General features: G+C 42.2%; 1 protein-coding gene across 1 annotated transcript in view; it reads right to left on the minus strand.

Moving 5' to 3' along the window:
* Positions 1-25,326, minus strand: part of LOC126635772 (BEN domain-containing protein 5) — an 892,379-nt gene that overhangs the window by 73,601 nt on the left and 793,452 nt on the right. Inside the window, exon 11 of the mRNA XM_050307295.1 lies at positions 12,945-13,107. Coding sequence (XP_050163252.1) covers positions 12,945-13,107 — 163 coding nt within the window. The remainder of the gene's footprint in view (positions 1-12,944; positions 13,108-25,326) is intronic.

Consider the following 25,326-nt stretch of genomic DNA (forward strand, 5'->3'; position numbering starts at 1 on the left):
CTCCTACAGCAGCTGCACGTTCCCCTCTCCCCTCATTTCATCACCAGCCATTTCTTGGTAATCAATAGAGGTCAAACCTAGATCCCATTGGGATTCGTGGTGAAAACTATTGACATCAACAGGTCAAGAACAGCCAAGAAACGATTTATACAACAGAGAGCAGAGAATATGAGAAGGAAAAGGCCACCCCAATCTGTAAATCGAGATAGCTACAGATTTACAACAGATGAAGGTAAGGCGGGGGGAACAAAAGAGAATAAAAGTATATTTATTTAATGAGCTCAGATGCAAACACAATCCTCTCACATCACCGTGCCACAGGAAAGCTTAGACCTGGACAGGCTGGTAAAACAGGGATGCTCTGTATCCTCCAGCCGCTATTGCTGCCAAGGCAGTCCAGACAGAGAGGGAAAGCAAAGGGAGAGAAGACCGGCTTTGTTCCTCATTTCAGCAACCATCAGAAAAACATCCAGTGCTCCTCGGTCGGCTGCAATGGAGGAACGGCGCTGTCGGTGCCAGAAGAGGGCACTTGAGCTACAGCAAGAGGAGCCGCGCTGCCGCTGCCGGCCCGGGCGAGGAGCGGGGACCGCCCCGGCAGGACCAGCCTTGCCCTGCGGAACAGCTACGGGGAGCTGCCAAGAGGCATCGGGATGCCGGGCCTTCCTCTCTGCTCCCAGGAGCTGACACCGAGTGCTCATCCTCACTGGTTTTGCAGCCTTGGGCTTGCCTTGAGTCCCCCTGTCAGCAAAGAGCTGGAGCTGGTGATCTTGGATCACACAGGTCCATAACCCAGGTTCCTTCAGCAATATCGATCATGTGCCAGCTGAAATTCTCTCTGTGCTGGAGCATTTTACAGTTAGTCCCCCATACAGACCCTCTGGTGTGCAGTAATATTTACACTCACTCCAGCCTTGCCCCCAGCAGAGGCATTAGTTGAGTCCCTTTCCTTTGCTCAGCTGGCTGTTCTCATCAAACTTGCCCAGACTTAATACCACTGAGAACTGCTGCTGGTTGAAACAAAAAAAAAAAAAAGGGGGCTCAGAAATTTTAGGGTGAATGTAAATGAAATGCACAGACACGCCTGATGTCCAGCAAAGGATCCTAAACACAGAGGCTTCCTGCTTTTCCCAACTGTATAATCTGGTTCAAATCCAAACTGGTCTCTGTACAAACCTTAGTCATTGAAGCACATAAATTGGTCCCACTCCTCCAGGCACAATGCAATCAGCCATGCCTCATCTCCTTAGAAAAATCCTGACAACACAAATTTCATAGATTATGCAAAAACCTGAATTATAGGCGAGGAAGATCAGAAGAGATGAAGAAAAACGAACTGAATGATACGGCAGGTATGAGAATTTAGCTCTCGCTTTGGAAGCTTTCTTTCTTTTCTGTGGTGTTCCCTATGATGAATCTGAAGCCATTTTCTTGTTAGAGATAGGCGAGCTCAAAGCAATAGCTAATGTATCTGAACCAGTCCATAAACTCCCACTGCATCCATCTAGGCCATCTAAGTGGCTGCCTCAGAGTGGTTATCCTTCTGTTTGCATCCCAAAAGTTTCCAGACACATAAATAAACCAAGCACGGATAAATTGGGTCTGAAGGTCTGTTTCTCAGATGGATCTGGCAGCTGCCTCAGTTTATTGGCAGTTCATTTATCATCTCAAGAAAAATATTGATGGTTCTAGAGACACAGGCCCTTTCTGTGTCCTGGCTGAAGGAAAGCTGTCCTTCTGGGCAGACTTTGGAAAGAAAGTCAATGCAACAAATTCTACTTGGCAGAAACGTGAGGGATGCAGTGCAAAGAGGAATCATTAAGTAAGGAAGAAGGAACACTAGGATGAAAACCCTGTTGGCCCAGAAATTGCCCAGTCTCAAATCTTCACAGTATCACAGCAAGAATATGAGATTGTCAGACTGCTAACAGGCAGTCATGGGCATCTTCTCAGGTGGAGGTATCACTGCTACACAGGAAGAAACAAGGAGCCTGAAGCTGTATTCTGCCAACAGAACCAGCCACTTATCAGACCTTGAAGAAATCTGCAGAAACACAGCAATGAAAAGGCTTGAAAACAGAAATAATGGGACTGAAGTACTGTAAAGTCTCTCCCCTCGGGCTTGCAGAATAATGCAGTCCTGATTTCACCTAGGAGTCTTGGCAGTCCAGCTGCTCTCTCCTCTAGAAAGACATTAAGAAGACAATTGGATCCTCCCAGCCATTTCCATCCCCTGTTTTGATTAAACCAGCTACATTCCACTTGAACAGCCTGCTTAAAGATTAATTGAAAGGAAGCTTGAGATCTTTCATATATTGATGTGCTGGGAAGAGATCTCACTTTGCACATGTCCCCCAACACTGCTCCAGCCAAATGTCTACAGAAACCAGCCCAGTCAGTGTAAGCTTTTGCTACACATGACACTCCACTGCCCTGAAGATTCCTCTTTGCTATTTGAGAGGTCTTCAGTAGGTTAACAATCACAATGGTTTTCTTGAAGGACTGGGCAACGGAGAAAAGAAGAATGGATTGTCACCTATCATTTGGCCTTTTGTGGTGTCAGATGACAGATGCTGGTTTAATAAAGATTGCTTAGTTTTAGAAAAAGAAATAACCAGCCTGACAGAATCATGAATGCAACCTGACCATGGGAGCGTGTTATCCAGAAGTTGGTTTGCTGGGAAGAGTGATGCACACCAGTCATAATGTCAGAAAGCAAAGTATTTGGGATATTGCAGTTTTCAGAACTGTAATTCTTCCAGGTATTGGTTCCTATCCTGAACAGCAATTTAGTTAATTTAACAAGTTCTGAATCCCTCCTAATTATTGGGAAAAGAAGAATACAGGAGAACAAGCACAGACTGTTAAGTGCATCAGGAGCCAAAGGCACATTGTTGACAGTGTGTACTCTGAAACTGAAAGCTTTATCTTTCATTTGATGCTCATACCTGCTGCTCATGTGACCAGGGTGAGATTTATCCCAAATGCAAATCAAAATCACACAGCAAGTACCAATTCTGCCATCAGAGTCACTGGAGTTGATTCTCCATTGCTTGGCAACTCCTACAGTCGTGTGTAACTAGAGAGAAAATACAAGGTGACAAACCAACTCTAGACATGATTACCTGATCTGGTAATATTTTTCTGCTTGTGATGTACAGGGTGAGTACTCAGACAACAAATAACTCTGTTGGCTATGAGACTTCAAATGTGAAATAAAGGCAGCTGAGTGGGCCAATGCTGCTTCCAGTGTAACAGGTAGGAATCACAAAATAAAGCTTGCAGGTCGCAGGCTAAAAACAAACAAGACGTTATTAAGCTATGGAAACCCCTAGCACAGAATGTTGTGGATGCTAAAAATGTTCACAGGTTCAAGGGAGACAAATCCATTGAATGTTAGCTCAGATATAATCAACATATGGGTCTTGCTCTCTTCTCCCAATAACAAATAACAGGACTAGAGAAAACGGCCTCAAGTTGTGACAGGAGAGGTTTAGATTGGGTATTAGAAAAAATTTCTCCAAAGAAGGGGTTGTCAGGCACTGGAGCAAGCTGCCCAGGGAAGCAGTGGAGTCACCATTCCTGGAGGCATTTAAAAGTCATGTAGATGTGGCACCTGCAGGCACAGTTTAGTGGTGGACTTTGCAGTGCTGGGCTAATGGTTGGACTTGATGACCTTAGAGGTCTTTTCCAACCTAAGTGAGTTCATGATTTTAACATCTCTGGCTCTGAGATCCCCAAACCACTAATTGCTGGAAACCAAAGAATATTCAGGGAAAAGAGTTATATGCTTATTCTGTTATTAAATTCCTCACAGGCACCTTATCTTGGCCTCAGTCAGAGACAAGACGCTGCAGAGGACTAGTTTTGATCTGAACCGACTTGGCTGTTCTGTTCTTAAGAGATGAGACATGAGAGCATCAGACCCATCCTGCTCTTATCAAAACACAAAGGTTTCTGAGCACTAGATCAAAGCTGCAGGTTATCTTTGGTTTCTGTCTGAGACATGTTCTGGCCTTGTTGATCTGAACCGTGGACAGAGTTTCACCTCTGGGTGACAAGCAACACAACTGGCTTGGGGTGGGCATGTACTGGCCTTGGCTTAAATGGGTATTCTCTTCACCTGTGAACTGCACCTGACAGGTTTCTGGCTTCTCTCAGCTTATCTCAGTTTGATGGGGAAGATGCAATCTGTTTTTCAGGATGCCATGAGACATCCTTTGTTAAGGTTTGCAGAGATGTTAGGGGAGAAAAGGAGATGTTGGATCTGCTTCCTGTGACTTTCATGCCTACTGTCCTCCCCTGGTTTCTAACAATAGAGATGCAGCTGTCCCTGCTGGAGAGATTAATTTTGGTCTCTCTGCTCATTCAGCCAGCTATTTTTCATGAAACTCATAGGAATGTAATAACGCTGAGACCTTTATCACTGTCAAATTCAGTTGCAATTGGTCAAGCAGCTGAGAAAGACAGACACACAGACAGAAAGAAGCTTGGTTCTTTGCCAAGTTTCCTAAAAAAACACCTCTGATGCCCTTTCATAATGTTGGTATTTGGGACTAAAGAAGCAGTAGTTAAAAAATAACAACTTCTCCCACCCTAGAATTCCCTTTAATCACCAGTGAGTTCTACCCAGCCTTTAGGTAGCAAAATACAAAAGAAGAAATAGTTTAGGTGAAAGATAGTAAAAAGTGAACAAAAAAGCAGAGACTGGGTGTGTCTGATTAATCATACAACTCCTGCAAAAAGTCTGATAAGATGGCAGAAAGGCAGGGGGAGGGCTAAAAACCTAAAATTGCCAACAAGATGGTGAGGATACAGAGAAGGCAGGCACAGGGGAGAAGACTGAGCCAGAAGTGAAGAGACACAGAGAAGGGCAAAAAGGAGACAAAGATGGAGACACACAAACACCACCACTACAGACATTAGTCTTTAGTTATAATAACCACTCCCCTCAGACATTTCCAACAAATTGTTAATATCTTTTAAGCCCTGCTCTCCATTGCCTTTCAGATTAGCTTTGCCCTTTCCTTTGCACTTAAGTTTAGCAAGTGTTACTAATAGGAATTTAACATTTACCAAAGAATTATTCTAACTATGAATCTAATAGCATTTGTATGGTGTCCTGAGCACCCAAGAGCCTTGCAATCAGTTCTATATGCTTAGTTTTGTCTAAGTTGCTTCTAAGACAATGGAAAAATACAAGTTTATGGAAAAGCAAGTTTATAAGAGAGGCATTTAAACCCTTGAAAGCCAGTTCCAAGAGGGATAGCAGCAGTGTCTGGAGGGAGCTTCCCCCCTTGCTTATATTACCCACAACTCTGCCATCACTTATGTGATCAACTTCACCTTCCAACCATTCAGCAAAAGCATCACTTTTGCTCGGTCTAGGTTATTTTTTTCCTGTGTACAGAAGGAATACTAACAGAAAAATGTAACAATTTTTAGTATTAGCTGGCAATTTTTTTTATATATATACAACTATCAAAACCGTTTTGAATTAGAGAGCTTTGTGCTTGCAGGCCAAGGGTCATTGATAAGCTTGAATGAAAAGCACTGATGAGGATTTCAGTCAGTAAAACCTCAGTTACAGTTTGGTACCTGCTAGCATGCAGTGTCTCAACAGAGACCTCAAAGGCTGCTTTGGATATAAGAATATTTTTACGGCTGAGCTTCCTCATCTTGGCTGGCTTATGAGTATCAATCTTGCTGTGTCACTGGATACAGCCCCACCTAGGCTAAAGAGCACATCCTCCACCAGCACTGAGTTGAAGACAGCTAGTGGGATGCAGGGATGATATTTTCAAACGTGTTTCTAAGATGCTTATGCTGTCCACAAGCTCCCTGTTCCCAAGTAATGTTGTAAATATTGATGGCTCTCAAGTCAAGCTGTCCAAATTCCCTAGTCCAGGCTCACAGTTACTGAAGTTTTCTTGCTCTTCAGAGAAGACAAAATCCTGCATTTCTGTCTAAAACTGACTTGAGAGCATTTCTATAGGCCTGGGTATGCACGCTGCTTACATTCTGGTCCCACAACCAACATCTGTTCTCTTCCATGTACCTCAGTATCCCTGGGAAAGAAACCTGTGTACACAAGAGGAAGAAAATTAATCTGCATCCTCATGGGGACCTCCTTTACACTGCTCAGGACAACACAACCCTGGAGCAAACCATGGTGCTCAGTCTCATTTGTGCCTTAAAACCTGATGGGACTCGTAGGCTTTCAGTACTTCTGATGCTTCATTCCCCTCAAGATTAGATCTTCAGCTTACAAGCTCACTTCTACTTAAAACAGGCCTGTGGGTCTGACCTGCTCTCCCTCCTTCCCCACAGAAAGCCGTGCAGGCAGCATGCAAAGCACACACAGAAATGAGCCAGTTCCTCGAGACCACTCTGCCTGCAGCAGCTAAAATGCAAGACCATTTCCTCAGCTACAGGCATGGTATTTGATACCTGGCTCCCAGCCAAAATGTAACTGGAATCATATGGTTAAATCCCCAGGAAGCATTTTGAAGATGCTTTCCAAGACTGATATTCCACTTTAAGCAAAAAAAAAAAAAAAAAAAAATCTTTCTTTAAAAGAAAAAGCCACCTTTGTCATAACACTTTGCACTTTTATAGCATCTTTCATCTGCAGCTATCAAAGCACTTTGAGATACAGGCCCTAAGAAATCCATTACAAAAATTATACATTTCCCTAAGTTGACCGTAGTCACTTGCCTTAATTTCCATTTCTTTACTAATACTCACAGACAGTATTTGCATAGATTGATGCAGTCAGAGCTACAGGCAAATAGATAAACAAATTACATATAAATATAAACTCTCCCCTACAAACACCCTCTCTTACAGTAAAGAAGTACTTATGTACAGCATTATCCACTCTGTTGAATCCTGTGAGGGGGAGAGGTGGTTGCAGACTGCAACCCCATGTACTGCTTTGTACCTTCTTTCCACGGCACTTCATTAAACAGACTTTCACTGTTTCTTAATTTTCTTTGAGCAGGTCCCACTGTATATACCCAATATGAACAAACACACAGATTCCTTCTGGGTATGAGCCAACAGCTGCAACCCTGAAGAATATCAGCTTCTTATATCATTAACTGAGTTTCCATGGTGCCCTGGGGCAGAGATATTGATGCTTGACAGCATTATCACTATAAAGTAACTTTACAACTCTATAATTTAACTCTATGCTTCCAGTAATATTAAGAGCATTTGAAATTGTGGTTGTAAACCTTGACACTTTCACAGAGACTGGGGAGCTGAAAGAGGATTTTGTTTCCTTTCCTCCAAGACAGCCTTAGACGTGGAAATAACCCAATAATGGAGAGAAGACATGTAAGGAGGTTGGTGTTAAGAAAATGTGCAGGATTAGGATTAATACCACTTTTTGCAAGACACAGAAAGGACCCTGTTTCTAGAAGCTCAGCAGAAGAAGGATGGAGATGTAGACCTCAGAAAGTCTTTACCTAAGTATCTGCCTGATATACTTTGAAATCATCTTGGCAACAAGCTCTAGCTCAAGTTCAAACATAAGCTACACTGGATAACCTCTGCAGAGCTCCCTCAGCTTTATCAGCACAGCCTTTCACACCTCATTGGCTTTTCCTAGTAATGTTGCTTTTACTGGGTGGGAATGAAGCTGCAAGTGCCATAATCTGGCTCATGAGGATCTTCTCTTAAGGATATCACTAGCAGAGCTAGGGAGGATCAGGACAGGCAGTTGCCAGAAAAAGAAATTTTAAAAAGCCCAAAATAACCAAGTACATCTGCCCTAGGGGACTGGCAGGTCCTTGAAGCTCTAAAAGTTATGGATGCTTTTACTGGAATTGTAGTTTGCATACAGATTTCTTTTCCCCAGGATAGGTATTTATTGAGATCCAAGTACTCTTTAAAAGGAATCTGGATGTAAGCAAATGACTGTTTCCTCCAGGGGATTTAACTACCCAAGTCCCCAGTTAAGCAGCAGGCAGGTATTCTGCTTGAAGTTAAGAATAAGAATGAACCCAGTGATCCCAGCTGTGTCAAGAGTCCAAGATGAGAGATCCTGTTGGGCACCTGAAGAGACTCCAGTCAGTCCAAGTTTTCATTCTGTGGCTGTAGCCACATAAATACATCTTTACGCCCACAATAGGGCAGAGGGTTCAGCAGTGCAACTAACACCCTGTTTAAGGGATGCAAACTTCCAATTCCATACATTCAGAGAAATGGAAAATTCCAAATGATATCCTTGCAAGTTGATTCAGTTATACTGTCTTTTAAGTGTTGACATAATCTCTCAGCTGTTTGTAATGTGAAAAGATCTACCTTGGGATAATATTAGTAATGTCTCTTCTGTGTTCTACACCCATGGTTTCGGAAAAGGGATGGTATTTTTCTTGTTTGTTCAGGTTTTTTTACAAAAGAAGTTTCATTAAATTCATTCTCTATATTGAGGCCATTAAATCAAAGAGGTGATGTGCTTAGAAAAGATGTACAAAGTAAACCTGTTCCACTAAACCCTTGGTTCAGGGTGCCAGTCTCCCGTTCCACTCAGAAGTGATTTCAATGAGTAAAGCCCTACACACAGGTGACTGAAGGCTCACCTTTGGATAGGGGCCTTCCTGACCTGAAGAAAGCTTGAAATTAAGATTAAAATACACAAAATGCCATGGACATGCTGACAATACTGGCGCTCACCCACCCTGATGATCATTCTCCCCTACAACTATCAGGCTACAAGCATACCAGTTCCTGCCAGGTCTCCATCATTTCCATCTTCCTAGCTCATGGCTAGACTTGGGAAGAGTAAAACCTTTTATTATCTGTTATGGGCTGCCTGCTTTGCAGCGAGGACTCAGTTCAAACACTCTAATAAAGGAACCCAATAGAAGATTTTAAAGCTGTTGGTCTCAGAGTCCTTTACTGGCTGCTCTCGGGTCAGGTTGTGGCGGCTGCTGCTCGCAGCTGTAGTGGGAAGCAATTCAGGGTGCACTGTCAGAGCAGTGCTCAGTCCTGCAGCTGGGGATTCATCCTTCATCTCCCACTTTTATCCTTTGTTCCTTGCCCAGCCATGAGGCTGGTGTGCATGCAGACAGCTCAGCAGCTGAGCTGCTGGTGGTGAGCGTTACAGAGCAGTTTACAAGCCTTGTGTCATAAGCCCTGTAAATGCCTAGTAAAACATGGAATTTAATGGAAGCATATCAGCTCATTTTAAAGCTTCTTCACCTGGTGCTGAGCTAACTGTGGCTGTGCTGCCTTTTTAATCAGTTACCACCAAATGTGTGCATGTGTGAGAAGGGTTTTAAACATTTCTGTGTCCACTTCCAGGCAAGTAGCCGACAAGCCTACAATCCTCTTATTACGCCTTCGAAACAGAGTCTGTTCACTGTTATCTGCAGCACACGTTATCGTAGGGTATTCTGCAGAGCCAGGCTTACAGAACACATCCCTAATGTTTCTCATACACCAGGCACATATCAGTTAGACACAGACCCACCAGGCACACACATACCTCTTAAGGAATGTATAACAGGACATTCAGGAAGCCATACCTGATGCAGTGCTTTGCTTTCTGGATGAAAAAATACAAGAGACACTCCAGCAGTAACCGGTAGAGATCGTGCTAATCGAGGCCTGAGACATTCATGCAATCATGTTAATTCCCTATGCTGGAAGAGGCCAGAAATTCAACACTTCTATCCCATCATATATGCCCCAGACATACATTCCCTTAAAGAACATCATAAGACCAGTCAGAACAGGAGGGAAGATCCTTCCCTCTTGGATTTCATTTAAGTAATGCAGCCTCAGTGCCAAATATGTTTTTATAGACCATGCCAGGTGTGATCCTCTAAATTCTGAACAAATTCTTTTAAAATACATTCAGTCATACTAACTGGAGGAATTTAAAACTGTTTTTCGCTTCTAACAATGCCTTCCCATCCTTTTTAAAAATTTTCTTACTTTTCTTATTAAAAAAAAAATTACTGTCCACACTAACAATGTCAGAATTCAAACACTTATCAGACTGAAAGTCTGTCTCCCATTTTCATGCATGTAAGGTATCCACCTATCTCAAAAATTACAAAGTGTGTTTCCGTCACCCAAGTCTGAACAAAATGCATAATCTTACCCAGTGTAGAAATACATCTATTACATTCTCATACAGAGGTTTTTATGGATCATAGAGTTAGCATGTAAAACCTGGAAAACACGAAGAGATATATAAAACCCACCAACAAACCTAATCCTTTTATATGATGACAAGAAAGGGAGTAGTGATCTTATTTGCTGCAAACGCTGTAAAGAAAAGAAGCTGACAGGTATAATTACATGCCACCAGTGCAAATACAAGGCTATTCAGAGTTTATTCAGTTTTCTCACCTGTCAACAGGAATAACATTAGGCTAAATTAATATTCCTATAGAACCTGAAGATCCTAATTTGCTTTGTTCTCTAAAAGGAGCCAGTATGGCTAGTTCTGAATGGGGAGTGTCATCTGCTTTGTAGTCTCTTTTCAAGGCCAGGGGTCCCCTGAATTTGAGGCTGAATCTCAGTCTTCACTTCCTAATCCAACATTAGAAGCTTTGAACAATCCTAGCCTCCCTGATCCTGTTTCTGTACCAAAGAAAACAAACAAACAAACACACCAACCCACAGAACCCAATGGCATCACAGTGGGATGAAAAAAGTCCTAAGAAATATATCTTTGAAGGTAGATTTCCATAATATTTGCCCTATCAGTTCACAGTTCTTGGGCTCATTGTATTTTCTTCATTTATTTGCTTGAATTGCTGCCTGCATGTAGCTGGATAGTTAATAGAAGCAGCCTTGTCCTTGGAGGCCAATATACACTGACTGCCTGTGTCTTTGGTTCAGGTCCATTAAAAAATTTGAGCATTAATTAATCACTGACTTGCAAATAGCTTGGAAGGGCTGTTCAGACTAAATTGGAATGCTCTGCAATTGTTTTACTTTTGGTCATAGGCACTTCAGTGATGTGAAACTTCCTCCCCTGCCAGGATAGGATGTACATAAATCCAGTGGCTACTTCTGTGTTGGATCAGACCAGCCTAGAGACTATTTCAAGCAGCTCCATTTCTTTCTCTAACTAGGAAACTGCACATGTGGGGAAGAGCTGTCATAGGCAGCACTCTGATAGAATTCCTCCCTTGAAAAGGAAATAATAAAACCTACCAGGGCAGAATGCCAGTGGAGCATAATCCATGGGCAAAGAGCTTCCCCTGCCTGCTGTCTTCCAGACCAGTCCAAAACAACTTCTCCTGTTCCAGCCAGCCAGGTGAAACCATAACTGCAGAAATCAAGCTGCTGCTTGAGCTTTCCATACGTCACCTCCAAAAAAGATCTCTGATTTGGGGCCTGTTTTCTGTGCTCCAGCTACTCATGGGCACAATGACTGAGCTGAGAATGGAGCAGCTCTGCCTGCAGAAGGCAAGGCAGGCCAAGCAAACAGAGATGCTAGACCCCACACGTGAAACTTCTGTCATGTGAAGCACAAACCAAGAGTCTTCATGGAAAAGGAAACTAAGCCAGCACGATCTACAAATCATGGAGAAAAAACATACACAAGGGAATCATAACCTCATTTGTATAGGGGCTCTTTCCTCACTGTAAAAATTGTTCTTGATAAATAAGGAAGATAAATAAGCAGCTGTCAGTACAGTGAGCACTAAGTGAGGAAAAAAAATTAAAGGTGAAACCAAGGCATGGGTTCTTGAAACACCAAAATACCAACTTAAGAAAATAAATAGCTAAACCTTACAGCAATGAAAATGTTTTCCTCAGTGGCAAGATATATACTACATGTGTGTTTATGGCACAAAGCTGTTCCTTGGAAACAGTTAACCTTACAGGGCAAAAAAGAGCTTGTATTCTAAATGCTCAAGCCTGATAAGTCACTTTAATATATTTATCACCCTCCTTCCCCCAAATTTCTCTTTCAGTGGAGAAGTCAAACTAGAAACCCCAAATAAATAACAATTACTTTCCCTACTCCCTGTTTCTCACTCTTATTGCCTCACAGTGTCCCCATATACATGGATAGTGAAGAATTATGCCTCCTATGAAAATTTCCCTCTTGCTACCCTAAAGCTTCCCCAACTTTCAAAATGCAGTGGAGAGGTAAATAGGCAATCACAACTAATCTTTCTCCCTCTGCAGTGTTTCTAATCCTGTGGAAATTTCAAAAGCTGCCAAGATAGAATGACAAAACGAAATAAAACATCCAAGCTCGAAGTGTGGGCACTGGCTATTTGATTGAGCATGGTGACAAAAAGAAAAAGGAAAACATAAAAGCAGATCATAAGACCAGTCAGAACAATTCTACAAATGGCTGATACACTGAGATAGCCAGATGGATATGCGGTTTTTGAGGAATGAGACAGTGCTTCTATTTGAGCACTCAAAAATGCCAACAACTTTGTCGGTTTTGTTTTCAGAATTTGCTTTCCACTTCTCTGTCAACTGGCATTAAAGATCAGTCCCCCAGGCAGCTGCAGAACCTAATGGATCCTTTAGAGCCTCTTGGCTGCAGTTCAAAGGCAGAGAAGATGTTTTAACTCAGTACCAAGGATGCACTTTCAACTTGCTATTAAAACAATAATACAAACACAGGGATAATGAGAGAATAAGGAGTGAAATGAAGAAAGAAATGGAAGACTGTGGAAGGGAATGGATCACAGGCTCTCCAGGACTAGTTCCTATAATAAGTGTGTAAGACAATCTCCTACAAGAGGGAAATGGCTTATTTGATCTAATGTCTTTCTCTTCTTGAATTTCCACAGTATGGAGAATCAATATGAGGGAAATTAAAGCATCAGGAGCAGACTCACATTTCCACTTGTGTGTTCCCATCTCAGCAAACTCTTAGTGAGATAGGAGTACTTACCTTAAGTGCCCAGTTCAAATGTGCTGCAAGGGGAGGATGGATTTCAAAAGGATACAGGCTTCTTCTGTGTAGGGGACAGCAGAAGCAGGTCCACCCAAGATGTAGCTGTAGAATGAGACTTCCAGAGTGTAGCAGTAGGATGTATCGTTTAAGAGCCCGCCAAGGAAACGCCGGCCTGTCCCTGCTTTCACAGCATCTCTGTTGAATGATGTGCTGGACTGCAGGAGGAAGAACACAGGAAGAACATGAGAGTTCAGGAGTGGAACAACAGAAGGAGCCTGTTAAAAGAGAAAGCAGCTTCAATCACGTTGCCCAATCTCATTTACACTATAGGAGACTGAACTATTTTCTGATTGTGGTCTGGAGAGGAATCACAGTTCTGGCCCACAGGCTGTAAATAATACCTCACAGACTTTCACAAAATTAATCTCAGTTCCCTAGTTATATCAGGTTTTCTCCTCCCGTTTTTGGATAACATAAAGCAAACCTGTCATATGCATGAGTTGAAAGTGAACCTTCCAGATCCCCCATGCTCAGAAGTTAAGCTGTACTCTTACTTGGATATTGGATTCCTTTTTCTCTACTGCATTCCCCTGTATCATAACCATTTCCCCCCACCCCTTAACCTGGACTCTCTTAATCAAAGCAGAAATACAGTGGCATTTACATTTTGGTGAAACTTTCTCACCTAAGACATTTGACTGGTTCTTAAATTAGGTCACAGAAATTTCCACTTCACTAACTTAAATGTTAACTGGGTGTTGCTCTCTGGGTGGAAAAATATACTGCACTATTCTACAGCATAAGCAGCACAGTATAAAAGGCAGTATTTTGTGCTATTACTGAAGATCTGGCTTTAAGAACCCTACAGCTTTATGACTATTCATGTGAGGGGTGGAGGGGAGGACTCCAAGTATTTCCATAAATGAGTTTTAGCTCTCCTTTGAAGGGATGACATCTGGAGACTAAAGGGCAGCTCATCTTCAGGTTGTTTGAAGTCTCAGGGCTTGTTCCTACCAGCTAGACATAAAAATGGATTCTGATTTCATTTTGATTTTCAGACTCTATTCACAGACCTCAGAACCATTAGACTGAGCCAGTCTGGGCTCAGCACAAACTAGTGACAACCACAAAAAAAAATGATCCAACTTGGATCTGTTGTATAAAAGGTCATAATATCTCCGGCTGCAAGAGTTTTATGTTGCCAGTGAACATAAAGGACCCTTAACATAACTGACTGTTCAGTCATTGTGCTCATGGTGAATTCTTTGAGCTATGCAGTTGTCCTCCTATAGAGCCTTAAGGCTGGTATCTTTTCTTGCTAACACATTGTCAATATTTAGGAATTCCACCTCTTGCCAAAACCAGGGAAAATAAGATTTCCTTTTCATTTAAAAAATTAAATGCCATGGTTCAAAATGTTAGATTTCTCTAGACTGAGAAAAATCAGACTCAGACTGAAATAAGCAATAATTCTTGATGAATAGTGTATGCCAGGAGATATAAAGAGTAGAAATACCTGTGGGTTTATTAACATTCTGAATGTCTTGAAGTCTATCTCATTTGGAAAAAGGAAGGTTTTCCAGGTTAATTAGAATAGTATGGATCTGGGTTTCTTATTAGCATTACATATAGTTGTTTCCAAATGCAACTTGTCTTTGTGGTAGCATAATACTTAGCTTTGTGGTAATTGGTACACAGAATGCATTCTGCTATGTACATATAATACAATTTCCACCAAATTACATGACAGAAGCCTTCAGGATATTCTGGATACCTATGGGACAGGGAGGTAAAGCACTCATAAGGAATGCTGGGGAACTTAACTGTTAATCTGATATATGGAATAAAATACTTGAAGAGGTCTACAAGAGGGAATGTTCTCTGGCTTCCTGCAAAAGAAGCCTTCAAAAGTCTGCTGAGACCCTGAAACTGAGGGAAGCTTTGACTCCAGTTAAATTTCAGAAACATAAAGGAAGATGATCACGCTCTGGGGGTTGCTTCCTAAGTCAAGTGAACATTACCTTCAGAGGATAGTGCTTTGTGTTCAAAGAAATGCTGGTGGTGGAACTTTTAATGCATGACAGAATCAGCTGGACAGAGTCAGCTCAAAGTAAAGAGACAACTGATGTGTCAGGACAGGATATTGGGGTGTGTGTGCAGAAGCGTCACTCACAAAGGGAACGAGCTAATTCTCTGTCTGTGTCTGGCACAGGAAAAACAAAGAAAATGTGGGAGAAGTGACTCAGTGAAGACTTTAGGGACAGAAGTACTTCAGTGAGTAGGAGACTCAGTTACTAATATGGACTATCTATGAAAAAGATTATGGAATCTCATCAACTGTGTTTAAAAAAAAATGTAGAAGTATCTGCTGAGTCCAGTTCATGTCTTTGGGATGCAGTTTCCACTTAAACTCCTTTTCCTATTTTCTATCATTTTAATCAGGCTAGAAGGTTATGAGTAGAATTCCTCATAGATGATTCTTGGGATAAATCTTACATAATATTTTCATCACAGTTCTTGGCACGGTTAAAGACAACCATGCCAACAAAATTTGCTGATGACACACTGTGGAATGAATCATCATTATGGAGGAGGTTCTGAATATCATACAAATAAAAAAGCAGTGGGATGACTTGGAGGGTCAGAGTGATTGTAGTCAGATGAAACTCTGCTGCACAAGTGCCAGGTCATACACTGAAACATAATAAAAAACAATCTCTGCTATAGGTTGAAACCTCATCAGCTGGAAACAGATAAAGAGAGAGTCTGATGTGTTACTTCACTGAAGTGATTTTTGCTTTCTGGCAGAAGTTGAATGTAGTTATTGGCAAAATTATACTTGCTGTAAATCAAAAGTGAAGCATAAGTAGCTTAAATAATTTGAAGAAGGTTTTGTAAATGGGCAGAAAAAGAAAATTTGGATCTTTCCAGAGTTTGAATTGAATTTTTATAATTCCAGGGTTTTTTTGTTTGTTTGTTTGGTTGGTTTTTTTTGGTTTTTTTTGTTCAGCTGTGCAAAATTACTTGAAATGGCAATGGCATTAATAAAATCCCATGTTAATTTTTTTGCCAAGTAGTGCTGCATTTCCAGGAATAAAAGGAAGCTGAATCTTCATTTAGGTGCACAAATGTAGATTTTGGAGGTTAACATTGTCCACATTTAAAAAAAAAATCTGATGGCATAAACCACTTTGATGTCTTGAGTGAAAAGTATAATCTCTCATTTGACTCAAAAAGGTTGGGGTAGAGAAAACATAACACATACATGTTTTGAAACAGAGGCTTGGCTCTAAAGCAAATATTATAAGCCAAAAGGTGATTTGATATTTTAGATGATAAGAAGAAAATTACAGATTAAAGAAAATTTAGGTAACAACAAGAAAGGGCAGCAGGTTCTTATTGCTAGAGTCCAACTTTCTACTCGCTATTTTAGGGCAGGATAAATGGAGTGGAGAAATAAACAGGCAGAACTTTGACTCTTCACCACAACTGACTTGGAGTTTTGCAAGCATATTTATTTAATTAGACTCAAACCTGGGGAAAAGAGGGGTGGAGTGGCAAGAGGGGGCAAGAACACGGGTAAACTTGTCTGCAAATGAGCCTCTTGCTTTTCTGGGATGATCTAATTCCATAAACCCCTTGCAAAGCTGAACTGAACTCATCATTAAACAAATGCTCTGAGCAGGCACAGCAGGAGAACAGCTAAACAAATATTTATTTCTCCAAGGCTGAAACACATGGTAGTGTCAACAACAGTAGCAGCAAGAAGTAAAGTCTGGAGGGTGGGGGAAAACCAAAGACTTTGAAGTTTTTAAATAGTGATATTTGTACAAAATCAACAATAATGCATTATTAAAACACACAGATACATTAAAGCTCACAGAAGGACTTTGCTTCCCGGCTGGTGTGAGAAAAATTCAGTGAACAAATAGCTATCTACAGGATTAGGAGCTGCCAAGCAATCTAGTTTTAAAGGAGCAGAGAAGAAGGGTGAAGGATTCCCTTACTTTCTGGTAGTAAGAAACCCACAAGAAAAACACCCTTGGATTTCAAACACCCTTGGGAACCAGAAGGTGTGCTGACCCTGTCTCTACATCTCAGGCATTAGTGGCAGCTTCCCCAGGCCTTCCTACCAGATTTCATTCCTCCTCCCCCATTCTGAGCTGAATACCTTCTGAGTGGCCAGTTTTCCCACTGGGAATGACAGGGAATGAGCAGCCAGGCAGTAAAAAGACATTTGTGAACCAATTGGACCGTATTCAGACATTGCAGCAGACTAAGATGCTTGAAGGGAAATAAAAAAAAAACACAACACAACACAAGGCATGTAAGTTCTTTCTGGAGTGGTTTCAAAGCAGAAAAAACCTCTTGGTTCTTGCTCAGACCTCTCAGTGTGCCAAAACTTCTGTCTCCAGGGCAGTTTTGTCTCTTGGCTGCTAAGGACACTACCACTCAATGTCTCTCCTCAGTGAATTCAGCCCCCTGGTAGCCAGCTTACGAGTTCAACAGCTTAGGCAGCTCCCATACAGCTGAGGATACTCTTGGTTTCTCAGCACTGCTCCATCTTTCTGCTAAAAATCACTGGAATGAGTGCCCTGAGCAGTCCATGTTCACAGCCTAAGGGCAGTTGGGTTGCTGATTGCCTCTGCATGCCTGTATCAATCGGTCACAAGAGCGCTTCCAAAAAGCAAAGAGGGAGAACAGCAAGTTTCCCACACGTCTGAGACTGAATTTCGCCCAAGTTCACCCCTTGTAGTCCTGGTGAACTTGGAGTCTGAGTGATTCAGCGTGGTGGGAGCTTCAACTGGTGGGATTTCCTCCCCAGTGTGTGTGGAAGGGGACAACTTCAAAGAGGACTTGTGTCACTTCAGCATCAGAAAACCTCGGTTTGCATGAAAGGAAAAATTGGAGGCAAAACCCTGTAAATCTGGATCCACCTTTCAGTGGAAGAAGAGATGCCAAAAAAGGCTGAAATGTCAAACAGGCTGTGTCCAGCTGGTGATGGATGGGAGCTTCTGTTCTACCTTTTACCGATGGCAGGACAAAGGGACTCTCTCCTACAGAACTTGTTGGGGAATTCATCTTTGTCATCTTCTGAAACTGCTCAACACATTAAGGAAAAGAGGAACAACATATGACCACAGTGCAAGTCAGACCTTGCCAGGCTTCTGTCATGGGAACCAGGGTATGGACTGCACATCATTTATGATCCACTCTAAGGTGTTTCTCCAATGCAGCAAGAAACAAAACAACAAGATAAAAACGACTCAGAAAATCACCAACCAGACAGAAATCTGATAACAGGCTTTGATAGATTGTAGAAGATGAATTTCTGGTGTATCAAGGTCCGGGGAGTTCCTGAAACCCAACAGATTTTACCAGCTGTTCACATCTAATGTCACACAACTGACTGTGGATATGCCCATGGAAGGAAGTAGCAAACTGCAGATATCTTCAAAAATTTGAGATCTAGTGTGCACATGAATGTTTTCCAGAAGATCATTTCTCCTCATAAACAGAGTATTTGCATGAAACTAAGACTTAAGAGATCTTCCCAGTTGCTGTCATATATAGATGATGTAGGTCCAGGAAGTGCTTTACAATAGGACATAGCATGTTTAAATACATGCTCAAAAATCAGAGAATCATGTTAGAAATCTTTCCAGGAGAAGAGCAGAGACAAAAGACACCAAGAGGATTCATGATTAGAGAATGGTTTCATATTACAACACATAAAAATATACTGAGTCACCCTATGCCATTTCCATAACTGTACTTCACAACTTAGCCTAAGTACTCCTAAAAAAAACACTCCAAAACCAGAAAAATGTCCCACATTTTGCTCATTCTATAGTTGAGCAATAAACACCTTAGTTACTGGTGTAAACTGAGATTAGGCATACAAATTGTTTCACGTTCTCCATTTATCAATATCAGCAATGACCCAGTGTAATCAGGACTCAATTACAACCTCACCAGAGCTATCCACTGAGGCTGCTCTCGTAGATGAAGAGCAAGCCTTTTGTCCAAAGCAGGTCTGACCTCTATGAACCCTCAACTCACTGCCCCAGTGTAGCAAAAAACAGTGATAATAAAAAGTTAGTAGTTAGTGCTCTAGAAAAAAGGAATGACACACTTGTCATCAAGGAAGAATAGATGTGCCACTGGGAAATGGACTGGAGCCCAGACAATGTCAAATCCATCTCGGTGGAGACTTTTACAGTATCAGCTATAACTCACTCACTCTCATTTTCCAGAATGCTTTATTGAAGCCTGCAAAAGTTAGAAAGAGAGCACAGAAAGGCACTGGCTTTGGAATCTTTGCCAGAGAAGACTGCAAGTAGCAATATTACAAACGGTGACTCTTCCGTTTGCCCCACCTCAGGGAGCTGCAAGAGGGGTGCAGCTGACATCTCACTTTCCTCCTGTGGATAGAACCATTTCCTGCCAGGACCTGTCCAGCATTCACTGCTTTCACCCTGCTATTCTTGCAGCTGGTAGCCCCCTGAGCTATCTTACAAGCAAAACTTATCTCCCTACTTCTCTGGAAGCACTGAGGAAACTTCTCACTTCAAAAGCCAACTTAACTCTCTCATCACACCCACCTCTCACCAGCTCCATTAACTCTTTTAAATAGACTGGAAAACATATGTGTTGGTGTTTTGGGTTTTTTTTTGGTGATAGACTATCAGATCCATGCCAACTGGGCCTGGAGACTTGGAAATCATGGCATTTGGGAGGCTGCTATCAGGTGGCCTTCTTCCAATTTATTTGACAAACAAGCTACTCAGCATCTAAACTGTAGATGGAATTATCTAAAAACAACAACAACAACAAAAAAGATAGAAAATAAAATAAAAAAAAAATTCCCAAAGCAGACAGCTGATCTGAAGGAGGTAGCAGGCAAAGATTAGGATTCTGGAAGCAGAGGTGTGATGAAATGGGAACAAAGTCAGAATTACTCCACAATTCATCTCCTCTTGCAGCTTTGCCATGTTTCTGGTGCACAGGAGGAAAATTTATTTCATCCCAAAATCAACTGTGACTACTGAAAGTTGAGAAGAGGAAGTTTTGAAAGTTGAGGGTCATTTCAAAGAGGAATCCCACTACTTGAAGTTTTTCCAGTTCCCTTAGGAACAGCCAGATTGGGCTAATATTCCTGTGAAAAGGGCTCACTCACTCTCACAGATGGCTCTGCAGTTGACAGCATTTTGTTTCATAACTTCTGTGCCTGGTAGGAAACACTGAGGTGGGCAGCAAAGTTTGGGTTTGACTGGGGAATATTCTCTGATCTAGAATTTGTTTTGCAGAAATCTGAGAAAAGGCATGCAGAGGAGATCTGAAACAGTTTGACCTATTCCAAGAATGTGAGAATGCCTAAAACTGAAATTTGAAGACAAAATAGCCTCAAATCCTAGGAGATTTTCACCATTCCACTAGCTGTCTCTTTTTGCCTTCTTCCTCCTGCTCAGAGAAAAGCAGAGAGTAATGGTTCTTTCTTAAAGGCAGCACTGTAGGAGTACCATGAAACACAACCTGCCTAGCACCACATTCTCAGGCTTTAAAGAGCAATTCTCCTCAGAGAAATAACAGTTTAAAGGTACATTGTCACCACACACACATCTGCTCCCTGAGGGGCTTCATTATCCCTGTAATGTGCAGTTCAGGAATACCAGAACTTTCCCCCTCCCCATCCCTCCCAAGTGTCTTTCAGTCATGCCTGCTTAAGTTTGCTGATAAAAAACACATATTTGCATGGTCATTAGCAGAGAGGTTGGAAGGGGGGAGCTTTATAAGCTCTCAGTTTATGCCTCAAGACCAAAACTACCAAATTAGTTCTTTTTATTTTTTGGAAGCTCTGTAGTCAGAAAAGTAACTGGGCTTCATGCTTCAGGGTTTCAGCTGTTCACCTGCAAGAACTACAGTAGCTGTTCATTTTACTGCTCATTAATATCCGTGCTCTGCTGTACAGCTCCAGGGCTGAAGAAGGTCTCCACAGCCTGCTGGTTGTCTCTGCACCTTGTACCAGTCACACTGGCAGCACCAGTGCAGGGGCTTGGCCTGCAAGTCACATTCACCAGGGTCCATCCCCACATGCACTGAAACTGCTTGAAACAGCTCCCACCTCCCCCAGTGCTGCAGCACTGAAGATGTGCCACAAGAGCTAATGCAAGTGGAATCCAAATCAAAACAGCAGCTCTTCTGACAGAGCTTCTTAAACAGCAGCAGCACCCTCACAGAGTCAGACAAAGGTTTCCCTACAGAGCTGAGCAGCCCATCACAGCCTACTCAGTAAAAAATAAGAGGAGGAGGAGGATTTCACTCCATCCTGTAAGCAAACCTGAGAGTTCCTCTTTCTTTGTCCTCCCAAACATACACACAGAGAGTGTACTGTCTCCCAAAACATCCTTCCTCAGGTCTTCTCAGCTCCTCCCTCAGTGAGTCTGCAGCTCCCTGTCACCAGAAGTGCACTTAACCACGTGTGACAATGTCACCTACTCAAACATTAACCTATGCCCACCCTGTCACCCATTAACCAGAGATAGTCTGCAACTTTTCTGCCTTTAAAAAGACAACGCAAGCTGTGACCAGCAATAGACACAAGTAGGGGATCTCAAAATGCTTCAAGTCTTAAGCTTTGCCATGGGAGGTTTAGGTTGGATATTAGGAAGAAATTCTCTATAGAGTGGGCTGCCCAGGGAGGTGGTGGATTCACTGTTCCTGGAGGTTTTTAAGGTGAGACTGGATGTGGCACTGAGACTGCCATGGGTGGGTAACTAGAATGGTGTTGGATCAAGGGTTGGATTTGATGATTTCAGAGGTTTTTTTCCAACCCAGCTGATTCTATGATTCTATTCTAAGAAAATATGTGCTTTTCCCCCTGTTTTTTTACTAATGTCAGCCTCTGCTTCTCAGAGCACATCCTTCCCCAAAGATACCTCTGGTGGCATTTCCTAGTCTAAGCTCTACAGAATAATCACACTGTTTAGAAAATAATTCGAGTCTCTGGAGTTCTCACTTTCTCCATTTGTCAGGAGAAAACGAGACATTTCCTCAAAATATACAATAAAATAGCCTCTAGCAATAGCCTGCAATGCTTCTCTTTACAATAGTTTTATGAGTGTGTGTGTGTGGTCTCCTGGGAGTGCTTTCATAATTTATACAAATGACAGAAACTTAGGACAGTGCATAGCAGAAAGGAAAATACACCCATCATGCACACAGTCGCTTTCAATAGTCTGAAAAAGTGTTTTGCTCTGTGGCAAATAGATGTTCTGTTCACTTGTAGGCCTCAATCAGGAGGTTACAACCTTCCTAAGGAGGGACAGCATATTGTACATTGCTGCCAGGACAACCCAGTACAGCCCATTGCTCAAACTCCTTCTAGGATCTCTCACTGCTCCAAAACAGTTCTCTCAGCCAGAAGTGTTTTCTACATATGTTAAAATATCACAGAGTTAAAGAGGTAATACCCAAAAAATATCCTGGGAGGGGAATGGGTGTCCAGTTCTTAACCAGCTTCCTACCCCTCCTTCACAGTACAGTTTGTCCCAGTTGAGGGGATTCACAGTGCTCTGCAGGAGAAGCAGTTTGCATGGGAAATCTGTAGGAGTTCCTTTCATTTCTGCTGCTCTGGGAGGCTGTCACCTGCTCCCAGCATGTTGACATTAGTTTAGAGTAATGGTGGTCTTTGAAAATACACCATAAGATTGCTATGAAAACTTGTTTCTTCTGTGGATATTCTAAATTTCCAGCTGTGTGGGGATAGAGAAGGGACTGGCAACTCCTATGTGCACAAACAACAAGGCCAGAAGGTAATGAAAGAAAACCCATTTGCTCAAATACTTCCCCCCCTCCCCTTGCTGCTTTTCCTTCTCTTTGCCATACAAATTCAACCTTCTGTATACAAAGAGGGGTGGACTGGTGCAGCACGACCTAATGGAGCTGTTGCATTTTGCTGAGACTCTCCAGAGGGCAGAATTCTTGTGAGACCAAAGCCTATAACACTTAGAAACACAGGTTTTACAATCTGTTCCCGTGCCACCAGAAACACTTTTCCTCTCTCACCTCACCCAGCCTCCAGAAAAATAAATAAATAAATAAATAAATGAACTTATGGAGCAACACGGCCAAGAAGCATCGAGCAGAAATACATCCCAGAGGGGTGCTAAAGCACATAATAGCTGTATTTGTCTTCCTGGATATGCCTCGGTACAAGACAAAAAAAAAGGAGGTAGGATCGTTTGTTGTGCTCAGGTTTAAAGAGATTTCTGAGTAGATCTGTTAAGCTTGCATGATGTTAACAAAACCTACCTGAATGCAACAGCTTTGGCCTTTCTGGGACAAGAGTTTTTTTTTGCCAAAACAGGAGAGAGGCACTTAGGAGATGATGGTGCAAGCGAGTATGGAATTTACTTCAGGATAAAGTCTAGGCCTGAGCAATTTTCTTACTACTTCCCCTTCCCTGCCCAGTCATATGCAACACAAACTGGCTCTTTGATATTTTGGAACAGATTATTGGGATTTGGTTATTCAGTGTTCAGCAGTTGATATTACTCTCTCAAGCACTTGTGCCAGCACTTCCTTCAGACATGGCCCAAAACACATTGGGATTAACAATGGGGATCCCAAGACTAAGAGGGAGATGTCCAGCCAGGGTAAATCATAAGAGCCCAGCAAGGCTGCTGTGGGAGGAGGTTTTCTGGAATGAACACATCTTCTCTAAGAAAGCTTGGATGAAGGGGGTGGTGTGGAAATGAAAACAACAGACCCAGAATGTTTGGATCAAAGGCAATAGGTAAAAACATAGAGAGAAACCAGACTGGCACTTGAGGGAATCAAGTTTTATTCTCCAGCTTCTCCAAGCAAATAACTTCCCACTAACTCTATCTCCTTCCCAGCATGGCTAGAAGTTCTTGGGGTAACTTCCTCAGTAGTTACCCAGTGCTCAACAGAATGAGACCCCAAGGTTTTAATCAGGATCTTTGGCTAACCATGGCACACAAAGGACAAGCAGTAATTCTAAGAAACGTGCTCTACTGGGAGACTGAACACAAGAACATTAAATGAGAACTCAAAGGTATCCCAAGTGCCACCAGTTTGAAGTCCAAAGGAAAAAAAAAACCTAATAAGATCAGGCCAAGCCTTTTTCCTTCAACTGCAAAGAAAAGCAATCTTTATGAAGTGATAAAGCCGTTCAAGAATGGCTGCAGTTGTTTCTTTTAAATGAACCAGAGAGAACAGATGGTCTCCTCTCATACTGTCACAGAGGTCAAAATTAGCCACCCCTAAGAGTAGCAGGTTCTTGAAATGCTCAAGTGCTTGTGTCTGGTCGTTATGACTAATCCGCTCTCCAGAACAAGAAAGGTCAAATGAAGAACAGCCCTCCAAATACTGCAACTACTCCTAGCCATGGCTGATGTGTAATGCACTCAGACATGGTGTCAACAGCTGCTCCCAAAACCCAATGAGTCAGCCTTTCAAAAGAGCTTGTCAGCTCTTACTGTTAGAGCTTTCATACAGATTATATTTACTCCACGGTGTTTAAAAATATCCTTCTTAAACATTAAAAATATAAAATGTTTTCCTTACAGATTTTGTCCCTTTTGCCCAGGCAGCTGCCCAAGAATGTCTCATGTATTTATTTGGGAGCAAAACTTCCTAGCCTTTCTTTCCCTTCCCTCTTCACATGCTGATAGCTAAACCAAAGGCAAGCCTCTGTGTCTGAAGCCATGTACAAATGAGGAATTTCTGGTGCCTTTCACAACTTATGCCTGCAAACCACAGTCAGCCTTCCAGAGTGCTGCGAGGTCAAGTGCTTTGCCCAACAGATAGAGTACAGAGACATTGGGTGATTCTCATTTGGTCCTACAACAGCCATGTGGGTACAAATCCTCTATCCATCCCCTACTCTAATCACCAATCTCCCTTGGATGCTGTCATTTAAATAAAAAAGGCCTGTTGGAAATGACAGGTGAAGGAAGCAGCCCAGGCATGAAATGCACTCTAAAGTATATTAATAGAAGGTTGCCAGACAAAACGGCACAAGGCATTTGATCGCATCATCTTAGGCTTGTTGTTCATGCTCCTTTGCATCTGGCTGCGTGATTTCTGCCAGATTCTGGGCTGGAGGAGCAGGCTAGGATTTGCCTGCTTTCCCTAACCCGTGCCGGGCTCAGCTGCAATCATGCAGAGCACTGAAATAAATCCCTTTGAGTTGGGATTCATTCCGAACATGTAAAACCCAAATGACTGCTTCTCCAAAGTGAATCCCATTTCACAGCAAGTAGGTTATTAGTGTGGAACTCCATACAAGTAGCCTGCATTCAAAAGCCCTCTGCATTATTAATAGAAGATGAGCTTTTGACATCAAAGGAGAACCATTATGTATGCTAAACGGTGGCAAAAATTGTACCCGCACTTCAAACCTTTTC

This window comes from Myiozetetes cayanensis, unplaced genomic scaffold (assembly GCF_022539395.1).
Source record: "Myiozetetes cayanensis isolate MyiCay16 unplaced genomic scaffold, myiCay2020 scf12, whole genome shotgun sequence".
NCBI lineage: Eukaryota > Metazoa > Chordata > Aves > Passeriformes > Tyrannidae > Myiozetetes > Myiozetetes cayanensis.